General features: G+C 38.3%; 1 protein-coding gene across 1 annotated transcript; it reads left to right on the top strand.

The window, feature by feature from the left end:
- Window positions 1-4566: 4566 nt before the first annotated feature.
- On the top strand, window positions 4567-10748 carry LOC117807508. Its single transcript, XM_034676827.1, has 5 exons — window positions 4567-4792; window positions 8066-8425; window positions 9998-10084; window positions 10290-10393; window positions 10487-10748. Exons 1-5 carry the CDS (start codon window positions 4597-4599, stop codon window positions 10664-10666), a joined length of 927 nt encoding a protein of 308 aa, XP_034532718.1. The 5' UTR covers window positions 4567-4596; the 3' UTR covers window positions 10667-10748.
- The last annotated feature ends 1967 nt before the right edge of the window (window positions 10749-12715 follow it).

Here is a 12715-nt window from a genome sequence, read left to right as displayed (position 1 = left end):
GACGGAGTCATGAGGAAAAGCTACATTCAAATTCATGCTGGTTTACCGAGACTACCAACCCCAGCTTTAAAAGGGCTGTTTCTTCATTGCCTTGTCTGACACCTACCCCCTCGGAGCGGTTGCAGGCATAGAAAATGACGGTAAAGAAATGATCAGTCGTGTAGCTGCTGGTCTCATTTTGTTTTGTAGCTCATAAAGAGGCATCACTGTGAATTTCAGCCCGTTTCATAACCAGTCAAAAACTCCTCACAGGAGCTTTACATAAAATACACCTCCTTCATATCAACATCGAGACACATTTAAATCATTCAAATACTAAATAGTGACACAACAGCACAAGAGTAAAAGTAAAATGTAGGTTACACAATGATCCTATTACTCTTACAGTTTGTTAAATTCAGGCTATATAAGTTCCATTATGATTGCCACAGAAAACCTCTATGGTCATTACATTGTTTGAACTGGATGAGGACAGTATTGTTTGTTTAACATCAGTGTTTGTGTGTGTGTGTGTGTGTGTGTGTGTGTGTGTGTGTGTACAGTATATGGTACAAGGATAATCCTGTCCTGGGTGGGGAACTGTGGGCAGCACTTCACTTCTCACTCACCACTTTTAGATAGATAGATAGATAGATAGATAGATAGATAGATAGATAGATAGATAGATAGATAGATAGATAGATAGATAGATAGATAGATAGATAGATAGATAGATAGATAGGTAGGTAGGTAGGTAGGTAGATAGATCTTTATTTGTCCTTAATAAGGAGATTTGTTGCCACCGTCTGTACAGGAATACATGTATGAACACAATAACCATAAACATCCACCCAGCCTCACAGCAATGGTGCCCCGCATCCCACAAATATATGCACCAGACACATCTGCACACACTGGACACATATGAACACACAGGACACATATATGCACACCGGACACATATAAACACACCGGACACATTACAGTGGCATTCTATTTAGCAGTGCAATGGCCGATGGGACGAAGCTTCTGCCAAACCGGGCTCGCCTACAGTAAGGGGATCTGTATCTGCGACCGGAGGGGAGTAGTGTGAAGACTGAGTAGAGGGGGTGTTGGGGGTCCAGTGTTATACTCCGTGCTCTGCGTGTGATGGCTCTGTTGTTGAGGTCAGACAGGTTGGGTGTGGGGAGGCGGATGATTTTGGTGGCAGTGTTTGTGCCGCGTGTGAGTTTGTTTTTGTTAGAGACCGTTAGCATGTTGTAGTAGCAGGGGGAACAGTAGAGGAGAATGTGTTGGATGATGCTTTGGTACAGTAACAGTAGAAGGTGGGGGGGCGACAGAAAGTGCTTTGAGTTTGCGGATGGCAGAGAGTCTTTGTTGGCAGCGTTTGTGAATGTCAGTGGTGTGTTGATCAAAGTTCAGTTTATTGTCCAGGGTGAGTCCGAGATATTTTAAGTGATCCACTATTTCGACTGCTTGATTGTTGATGTGGATGGGGTTGTGAGCCGGGCTGTGAGTGCTGGAGGAGTGAATGACCAGTTCTTTTGTTTTTGAAATGTTCAGCTGAAGGTGATTGTCCGTGCACCATAGTGTGAAGTGGGAGATGGAATCCTGGTAATTTAGAACAAGAGTTATTGTCATTAAGGAGGGCAAGTATGGCAGTGTCATCAGAGTATTTGAAATATGTTGTGGTTGTTGAGGGGCTGATGCAGTCATTGGTGTAGAGGGTGTACAGGAAGGGACTCAGGACGCAGCCTTGAGGGGCTCCGGTGTTGTTGGTGATGGTGGTTGATGATGTTATTGTGCCTACTCTGACTGCTTGTGGTCTGTTGCTGAGGAAACTGTGCATCCAGTGGATGAGAAGTGGAGAGACGTTGAGATGGTGGAGTTTACTGATCATCTGGTGACGTTGGATGGTGTTGAAGGCAGAACTGAAGTCGATGAAGAGGAGTCTGGCAAAGTTATGGGGTGATTCGAGGTGTTGCAGGAGGGAGTGAAGGAGGCATGCCACAGCATCCTCACTCCCTCTTTTGGCCTTATAGGCAAACTGATGCTGGTCCAATTGCGGTCCGACAATTGGGAGGATGGTGTTAAGGATCAGTTTCTCCAGGCACTTCATGATTAATGAAGTGAGTGCAACAGGTCGGAAGTGGTTGAGTTCCTCTTCCTGTCCCATTTTTTCCCCCAAGGAGAGCCATGCTTGAGTATATTTCTTCATCTCTGTGAACAAAGTAATCACCAGACAACTCAGTCAACGCGGAGTAACAAAAACGATGATATGATACCGATCCGTTCATCAGAAATTGGTACAAATCTTGAGGCAGTCCACCCAAAAACAACTGCAATGACCAAATATCTTAGAGTTACTAGAGGATGATCTGCAGCATGGTGATGTAGAGGCGCAAATGATGTCCTATTTGCAGTCAGTTATATCACCTTCTTTTTGTTACTTAAAAAAACTATAGAGGACATGACCCCGGTGTCCTCAATGGTAGTCACGGCCCTGGTTACTGGTTTCTCCTCAGACTGACTGGAAAAGCACTTAACAAACAAACAGGCTTTACTTTGTTGGATTGTGGGGGACATCGCAGCATGCGGTCTAGCCCATCCCATTGACCAGCTAATTGTTACACTTGTAGCTGGCCTAAGTCTCATCACATCAATACAAGAAAGCAAGCTTTGTTTTGTAGAAATAATGAGATAAAGTAATCTGTTACCCTGAGAAAATCAGCTTCTTCATCCCAGGATGAAAGAAAATGAGAACGACAAAAATGGACAAACAAAATGCAGTTAATACTAAATGTCCTTAATGTTGGTGCTTTGTTCTTTCAGGGGTCAAAACACAAAGTTTGTGTATGTTTTTAAAGCTTTCTCTAATATTTACCCTTTACAAAGTACTTTGTTGTTGTTGTCTGGTCTTAGAATATTTGTGTATTTCAGATGATCAATAAAAAGCTAGTCTTTTTATTGCCTGAGCATTATCTTGTATGATCTCATTACCTCATGTCACCTTTGCACTGTGAGTCATTTTACTCTCCTTGATTGATACTCAAACTTTGGAAACCACCTGACATGTCATGATACTGTGTTTGTTATTCTGTTGTATCATGTGTTGTTTATTAGTTTACTTGTCAATGCACTTAAGTACGTACAAGATGGTTTTAAATCATCTGCACTTTTTAATATATTCTCAGATGTGAAATTATTATTATTATTTCAATCAGGTGTCGATATGTTGAGTGGCTGCTGCATTCTATAAATAAAAACTCACAATTAGAGACATTTGTGTTAAAGTCTTTACACTGGCTCCATGTTTTACATTTTTAAATGATTTTACTAGTTTCTAAGGTGCTGCATGGACTCGCACCAGACTACATCTCAGAGATGCTTTTAGTGTATGAACCAGGTAGGCCAGGAATCTTATTTCCCCCAAGAGGTCCCGACCCTCACTTTGGGAACCAGTGTGCTAAAGGAGGTGTTAGTCCTTCCCCCTGGAGGACAGACAGCTTCTCCTCAGGAGGTAAAGTCCAGAAGTTTGGGATTTTGTTGGCTAGTTTTTGGAAATGCAGCTTTCTTAAGTGAGCAGAACTTCTCACAGGGAAGGAGATTTATTATTATTATTATTATTATTATTATTATTATTATTATTATTACGATTATGATGGTTATTACGATTATGATGGTTATTACTATTATTTTTGTTATTGTTATTATCATGATTATGCTGATTAATATAATTATTATTATAACTGTTATTACTTTTATGATTATGGTTATAACAATAATGTTTGTGGTTATTAATATGATTAATATTGGTATTTTTTATTATAATAATGGTCATTACTATTATGATTACTATTATTATGATTATTATGGTTATTATTATTATTATTATTATTATTGTGGTTACTATGGTTGATATTATTATAATGCTAACTATGGTTATTATTTTATTATGGTTATTATTACTATTATTATGATTATGGTTACCAATATTTTATTATTTTTAGGGTTGTTGTTATTATTTTTATCATTATGGTCATTATAATTATTATTATTATGGTTAATATAATAATAATAATTATTATTATTATTATTATTATTATTATTATTATTATTAATAATATTATTATTATTATTAATATTATATTATATTAATATTGTTATTATTATTTTAGTTATTATTATTTTGGTTACTTTTATTATGATGATCATTATTATCATTATTATTAATACGGTTATCATTATAATGGGTAATATGGTTGTTATTATTATTATTATTATTATTATTATTATAGGTATTATTATTATTATTATTATTATTATTATTATTATTATTATTATTATTATTGTAATTATTATTATTATTATTTAAATCGCTGTCAAGCCCTTTGAATCGCATTTGGTTGATATATTGATGTTACTCCGAAACATTCTTGTTATGTTGAGAAAAATACATAATTAAAAATCTCGAGAAAACACACAGAAAGTACGCTGGCAAACTCAGGAAGTCCACTTAGAGCTTCCTGGTGTCTCAATCATCTCTGTGAACGTTTCCTTTGTCATGTTTCCAGAAGTCCACGTGACGAAAGGCTTGTGCTTTCCCCACATGACAACATGCGGCCACTACTACTACCAGACGTGTTGAGACACACAGCTGATCTGGATCTCAGTGTTTCAGTCCCTGTTTCTGTCTGTGGTGTTTCGTCGCTGTTGAGGATGGACTGCGAGAATTTCAGCTTTTCAGTATCAGCTGAAAAAACTCTCTTTTTATTCATCTTTTTGTTGCTGTTCGGCGAAACGCTTGCAGAAGGTAAGCCTCAGAGCATTATTTATTCATTTATTATATATACATAAACTCATCTTTAAAGTAAATAAACATCCTTAAAGTTTGTTTTTGTGTTTTTATCCTTTTTAAACCCGAGCTCTCACTGCTGCTATAGAAGAGCGTCATTAGAAACAACTGTGTCAGCCACGCGCTTTAAAACCTATTATTTATTAACTATACTAAAATGAATGATCCTCTGTTTATCCTCCTGAAATCAGTATGTCATGTCAGTTTCTTCTCTCTGAGCTCTGAGTGTCAAAAATCAAAATTAATGATTATACCTGAGAAAGAAATTACTCAGTATTCAGTTTCTTACAGTCACTGCTGTTTAAGAAATCTAATATTATAATTAAAGGCTCTTAATTCTCTCTTTTAACTGAGTTTTATTCTTATAGCAGGTTCATTCACCTTACTTTATTTATTCATTATATATTTCAAATTGTAGTCACTTTTTTGAGTTTAGCATCTTAGTTGTTTTGTAATGGTTTGATATTTTAGTGTTTTATTATCTTATTAATTCAATTTATTCTGGTGAGTTTAATTTCCTGAGTTGAGTTTTAACATCTTATTTTACCTCCAGTGTTTCATCATTAAGATATCATGACAGCATTTCCCCAATTCGTTCAGAAACTTCTTTTTTTAAATTTTCATTAATGTATTTATTTATTTTTTGAACTGTTTATTTAGATTTTTCACAGCTTGACACACAATTTCTACATTACTTACCATCTATATAATGAATACAGAAAAAAAAAGTTTTTTTTTTAATTATTATTATTATTATTATTATTATTATTATTATTATTATTATTATTATCATCATCATCATTATTATGGGCTGCACGGTGGTGCAGTGGGTAGCGCTGTTGCCTCACAGCTAGAAGTTTCCTGGTTCGAATCCCCGGCCGGGCAGGTGCCTTTCTGTGTGGAGTTTGCATGTTCTCCCCGTGCATGCGTGGGTTCTCTCCGGGTTCTCCGGCTTCCTCCCACAATCCAAAAACATGCTCAGGTTGATTGATCACTCTAAATTGCCCGTAGGTGTGAGTGTGTGCATGAATGGTTGTCTGTCTCTCTGTGTTAGCCCTGTGATAGGTTGGCGACCTGTCCAGGGTGTACCCTGCCTTCCGCCCGAAGCCAGCTGGGATAGGCTCCAGCCCCCCGTGACCACTAATGGGATAAGCGGTCAAGATAATGGATGGATGGATGGATTATTATTATTATTATGTTTTTTAAAGGCACTATGAGGAGTTTTTAACTGGCTGAGAAACAGACTGAAACTGATACTGATGCCTCTTTATGACCCTCAAAAGCAAACAAGACCATCCACAACAACACTGATACCTTCTCTGTTGTCATTTCTAATGTCTAAAACCGCTCTGAGGGGGTAGGTGTCAGAACAGTTGACATCTCGCTTTAGAAACACCCTTTTATGGCTGTTTTCATTACAAATAATCACATTGTAAGGTAAGTCTAAATGTTAAGACAACAGGATGAGGTTATTGTCTGAAGACAAGTATTTTGCATGTACAGGACAAGAGATAAGAGGTATCACTTTGTCCGCAAGGGGGAGCCAGAATCGATACAAGCTAAAAGTTCCTCACAGCAGCTTTAAATATGTATTTAATTAATATATAAATGTTCCTTTTTTCTTCTTCATTATTATATTTATTTTTCTGTCTACATTATATAGATGGTAAGAAATGTAATGTCATTTATTTATTTATCTACTTTATTTATACCATTATTATTATTATGTTTGCATATATCATGTTCTTACCCTTAGTATTTTGAATGTATTCTATTTTACCTTGGTGTAGTCTTAGACTCAGACCTCAATTTCAGCAGCCACATTAAGACAATTACAAAGTCAGCCTACTATCACCTTAAGAATATATCAAGGATTAAAGGACTCATGACTCAGCAGGATGCAGAAAAACTTGTCCATGCATTTATCTTTAGCAGACTAGACTACTGTAACGGGGTCTTTACAGGACTCCCTAAAAAGTCCATCAGACGTCTGCAGCTCATACAGAATGCTGCTGCTCGAGTCCTAACAAGGACCAACAAAGTAGACCACATTACTCCAGTTCTTAGATCCCTACACTGGCTTCCTGTCTGTCAGAGAATAGACTTTAAAATCCTGCTGATGGTTTATAAAGCACTGAATGGTTTAGGCTGATCTGCTGCTACTGTATGAACCATGTGGACCTCTGAGGTCATCAGGTACTGGTCTGCTTTCAGTTCCTAGAGTCAGAAGGAAACATGGGGAAGCAGCGTTTAGTCATTATGCACCACATATCTGGAGCACACTCCCTGAAAGCTGCAGGTCTGCTCCAACTCTCACCTCTTTTAAATCAAAGATTAAGACTTTTTTATTTCCCTCTGCCTTCCTATCTTAGATTATTTTAACCCACTTTAAATTAAAATTTTAATGTAATTTTTAATATATTTCTAATTTTCCTTTTCTTTTCTGTTTTATCATATTTGTCATTTTAATTATGTTCTTTTATGCCTGTCTGAATGTCTCCAATGCTTTTAATGTGTTAATGTAAAGCACATTGAATTGCCCTCGTGTATGAAATGCGCTATACAAATAAAGCTGCCTTGCCTTGCCTTTAATTTGTTTTTATGTACCGTAAAGTCTGATGGATGGATGGATACAGTTACAACATGTTTATTTTCATGCCATGAGGTAGATTTCATCCAAGAATAAATGCATTTTAACGGATTAAATGACCTATTTGAGAGCCCACTTAGTGTATGAGGAATACATCTGTGTTCCAGGATGTGCTTTCAGTCAAAGCTGCAAAAACTGTTCTATTTAAGTTTGTTATTTGCATAAAGTAGCTGATAATAATCAAACTGGAATAATAGTTAATGCACTTATCGACTGGGTTGCAGTTCAGATTGAAAAAGCTGTTTTAAGTTGTCATAAGATCACTCAGACCGCAGTATGTGGTTAGACCTTAGTCTGATGATGTGTTGTGTGTCTGGTTTGTTATGTTGAGTTTTGGGGGTTTTGTGGGAGAATTCTTAAATTGTTGTTTATTCATCAAGGAACACTTCCATTCCTTGACCCCAGCTTCTTCATCATCTCACATCTTTGATTTTGGGGCTGTTGGTCACCTATTTGAGACTTTAAATGATGCAACTTACTTGAGTATGAATGCAATATGGAAAAGCTTCATTAACCAACCTGAAAAACTTCAGATCACGCCTCTATCCAGCAGATTTTGATCATTTTCCTTTCTTCCTCAGGTCAGTCTCGAGTGGTCGGGTCGACTCGCGCGATCGTAGCGTCTCCAGGTGAGGACGTCATCCTGCCGTGTCACGTGGAGCCATCGGTCAACGTGGTCAGCTTTACAGTTGAATGGTCCAAGAAGGACCTCCACCCTGACCGGAACAGATATGTCCACCTCTACCGAAATTACCAGGAAGTCCCAAATATAAAGATTTCGTCGTACGAAAAGAGGACAGAACTTTTCACAGAGGATCTAAGACGAGGAAACATATCGCTAAAGATTCTTAATGTAACTCTGGAGGACGAGGGGATGTACAGATGTTACCTCCCTAAGTTGAGGAGCAGGACGCGGTTTTCAATCGTGCAGCTTGTCGTTGGTGAGTTCAGACGTTCAAATCGATTATTATTTGACATTAAAGGTGACATATTACGCTCTTTTCATCAACATATATTGGTCTAAGAGTTCCCCAAAACATGTCTTTAAAGTTTATTGCTCAAAAAAACACTTTTGGTCTGCCTGAAAAACCCTTTTTTTTCAGCCCTGCTCAGAACAGGCTGTTTTCTGTGTCTGTGCCTTTAAATGAGAATGAGCTCTCTGACCACGCCCCCTCAGGAAGTGGATGTGCCCTTGGCTGTCCAGCACGTTGATCTAATGTTTACATGTTTACTGTATAGACACGGCTGCTCACAGACCCGCGTTACTTCAACCCTCTGAATCTGATCCAGAATCTGATCCTGACGGAGAGGCGCCTGCAGCAGGACCTTTCTGAACCATTGGTCACAGATTTAGTGTTTCTTGTTGTTTTATTTGTCAGTATGTCGACGTGTGTCTTGGTACACAGTTACGAACGTGTACCTATGTGGCTATGCTAACTAGCGCTAGCACTTATCCATGATAAATAAAAATCATCCACTAGATCTTCAAATCTGCAGACGTGGGGAGTCAAAGCGACCTTTGTGTTTATTAAGACAGCCTACAACTAGCATGCCTCCCTCCTAAGCTCCTTGTTAGCACACATGTGTGCAGGGAATGAAAAACGGAGGAGGGGTGGAGTTGTATTTTATACAGTCTATGGGCTGAACAAGCTCCGAGCTCTGACTTCCTGTTACAGACCAGATGGTGTTGTGATGTATGAAAAACACTGATAACTGAAACAGCTGGTTTCAGAACACATTTACAGAAAGGGGGAGAAATCAGAACAGGGGCAGAATGGATTCTTTTCATTTTCGGGGGGGTTGGTAGACAGGGACACATATTTCAGGTAGAGAACCATTAAAAAGTTGATTTTGCATGATATGTCACCTTTAAACCACTTTGCATTAGGCCGGGAGCCAGGCCCAGCCCTCAGGATGCTATAGTATTTGCAGTTAGCGTCTATCTTGGGCCATCTCAAGCTAACAATCAGCACTCTCAACTTGGGGCTGTTTGGTCATGTGATGCCAAAAACCCCTTTTTTGAAAAATCCCCCTGACATGATGATTTAAATCCATTTAAATAAAGTGTCAATATTGCAGTTTGAAGTATGATTTTTGGCACAGAGTATCCTGACACATAGGGGGAAGTAACAAAATAAGATTCTGGTGCTTGCTGATTTTCAATTTTAAAATATCATCCACAAAATACACAACAAGACTATAAAATTAGCATCTGTTTGATGAAATCTCATGAGAAATGGTGACTTTTGAGCATTATACAGTCAATGCCTCGGCCTCATTTGCATTTAAGAAACTTCACAACTTTGTGAGCTTCAATTTGAGCTCCTGATGACCTCTGAATCTTAAATATTACACTTCCTGTAGCCCTAAACACGTCACCAAGCCCCAAATCAGAGAGAACAGTTTTCAGTATATTTGCAAAACTTTAAGGGTCTTCTTGTCTTCTTGTAAGAAACAACTGTCGCCCCCTTATGTGGGGTAAATGTACTCAAATGATGTTTCTTTTCTTACAGGCCCACACTCTCTTAAAACAACAGAGACGCCACTTCAACTCACAAGTCTTCACACTCCTGATCTACAAGGAGAACGAAATATTACAGGTGAGGAATTTAAGCTATAATTCTTGGCATTTTCGCCTTTAATGGATAGGACAGCTGAAGAGAGACAGGAAATGGTGGGAGTGGAGAGGGGGGGAGGACCTGCGACCTCTGCAACAAGGGCTACAGCCTCTGTATGTGGGGCGCACGCTAGAAGCCAAATGTTTCTACAATAACACTTCATTAAACCTGTTATTATTCCCTTCAGGTGGTTTACCCAGGCACAGAATAATCCCAGCTTGTGTTGTCTTCCTCCTCCTCCTGGTCATGGGACTTGGAGTCACAGGATACTTAAAGTGTAACGAGGAAAAGGTCAGTCAAAACATCCACATATGAATGAATCAACACATTTGTTTTCTGTATAAGACACTTGGCTTATTCTCAACTTATCATTTTTATTCGCAGTTCTTACAATCAAAGTGTTTTGCTTGGCGGCCATTGGTTGGGAAGAGTGAGGACAGCACTGAGAGCCCACAACTGGGTCCTTTTTGTCTAGTGCAAGGGATCCCAAACTTTTCAGCCCGCGACCCAGAAAATATAGGTTCCGAAAGACTTGTGATCCCTACTGTCTCTCAAAGTGGTTAAATGTTGCTTCATACTTCAGAATGAGTTCGCCTACATGCACATGTGTCTGTGTTTCCTGTGCTGCTGTGAATTAACCTGCTGTTACCAATCAGGACTTTATCTGGCAACAAAGAAAGTCAGAAAACTAAAGTAACTACTATTTTTGTCTATATTTTACACTAACGGGTAAAATAAGCAAATTTAGATTACTTGAAAAAAAAAAAAATCTGGAAGACATCTCTCATTGGTGTCTCACGACCCATCAGGGGGTCACTTTGGGAGCCCCTGGTCTAGTGAGTCACAGACAGAGATCCAGGGACTTTTTTTTATTTAAGTCTGAAAGTGAAAATTGAAACAGAAATCAGCTGTGGAAACCAGACAAAACATGTCATTTATAGAAGCAGTATTTGTATACAGTCATGGCCAAAAGTTTTGAGAATTACACAAATATTACATTTTCACAAAGTCTGCTGCTTCAGGGTTTTTAGGTGTTTTTGTCAGATGTTTCTATGGTATAATGAAATACAATTAGAAGCATTTCATAAGTATCAAAAGCTTTTATTGAGAATTACACAGAATTCATGCAATAAGTCAATATTTGCAGTGTTGAACCTTCTTTTTCAAGACCTCTGCAATTCTCCCTGGCATGCTGTCAATCAACTTCTGGACCAAATCCTGACTGATGGCAGTTCATTCTTGCATAATCAATGCTTGGAGTTTGTCAGAATTTGTGGGTTTTTGATTGTCCACCCGCCTCTTGAGGATTGACCACAAGTTCTCAATGGGATTAAGATCTGGGGAGTTTCCTGGCCAAGGGCCCAAAATCTTAATGTTTTGTTCCCCGAGCCATTTTGTTATGACTTTTGCTTTATGGCAAGGTGCTCCATCATGCTGGAAAAGGCATTCTTCATCACCAAACTGCCCTTGGATGGTTGGGAGAAGTTGCTCTCGGAGGACGTTCTGGTACCATTCTTTATTCATGGCTGTGTTTTTAGGCAAGATTGTAAGAGAGCCTACTCTCACAATCAGTGGAAATGTGTTTTTGGTGATAAAGTTCATTTTCAAGGCAACGAGGGACTTTGCAATTAATTGCAGTTGAGCTGATCACTCCTCATAACATTCTGGAGTATATGCAAATTGCCATTATAAAAACTGAAACAGCAGACTTTGTGAAAATTAATAGTTGTGTCATTCTCAAAACTTTTGGCCATGACTGTAGTGTGTTTTTGTTGTTGTTGTCTGGTCTTAGGATCTCATTACCTCTCGGCACCTTTGCACTGTGAGTCATTTTGCTCTCCAGCTGTGTTGTGTTTCCTGTTTGACATTGATACTGAGACTTTGGAAACCCCCTGATGATAATGTGTTTTTTTATTCTGCTGTATCCTGTGTTATTTATTCATTCCCTTGCCCAAGTACCTACAAGATGGTTTTAAATCATCTGAAAAAGCCTCTGCACTTTTTATTACATTCTCAAATGTGAAATTATTATTATTATATTTATAATCAGATGTCAATATGTTGAGTGACTGCTGCATTTTCTACAATAAAAAACTCACTATTAGACATTTGAAAAAGACCTAGTGGAATAGATTTAGCACTCAAGGTGAAAAACCTAGTAAGAGGTCATGTCTCGTTCCTTTGCAGCCTCTTGAACCCCTCCGGTGAACCCATCTTAAACAACATTAGACTGAACTGGGAAACAGAACTCCAGATAAAGCTATCTGATATCTTTTGGGATGGAGCTCTGAAGGCTGTCAATTCATCTTCAAGCTGTGCTAGACTGTCCCTTATACAGTTTAATGTCCTTCACAGACTACATTATAGTAAAGAAAAACTTTCTAAACTTTACCTGAATAAGATAGATGAGAGGTGTAATAGATGTTTACAGACACCGTGCAATTTAACTCATATGTTTTGGTCTTGCCCCAAACTATCTATCTTCTGGCAATCATTCTTTAAAGCTATTTCAGACACATTAGGCTTAGAATTAGATACAACACCACATATCTCAATTTTTGGCAAACCACCAGATTTAACTCCCACCACAACTATCCAAAAGAACGTCATTGC

This window comes from Notolabrus celidotus, chromosome 23, assembly GCF_009762535.1.
Source record: "Notolabrus celidotus isolate fNotCel1 chromosome 23, fNotCel1.pri, whole genome shotgun sequence".
NCBI lineage: Eukaryota > Metazoa > Chordata > Actinopteri > Labriformes > Labridae > Notolabrus > Notolabrus celidotus.
This window is presented reverse-complemented; position numbering and strand designations above follow the sequence as displayed.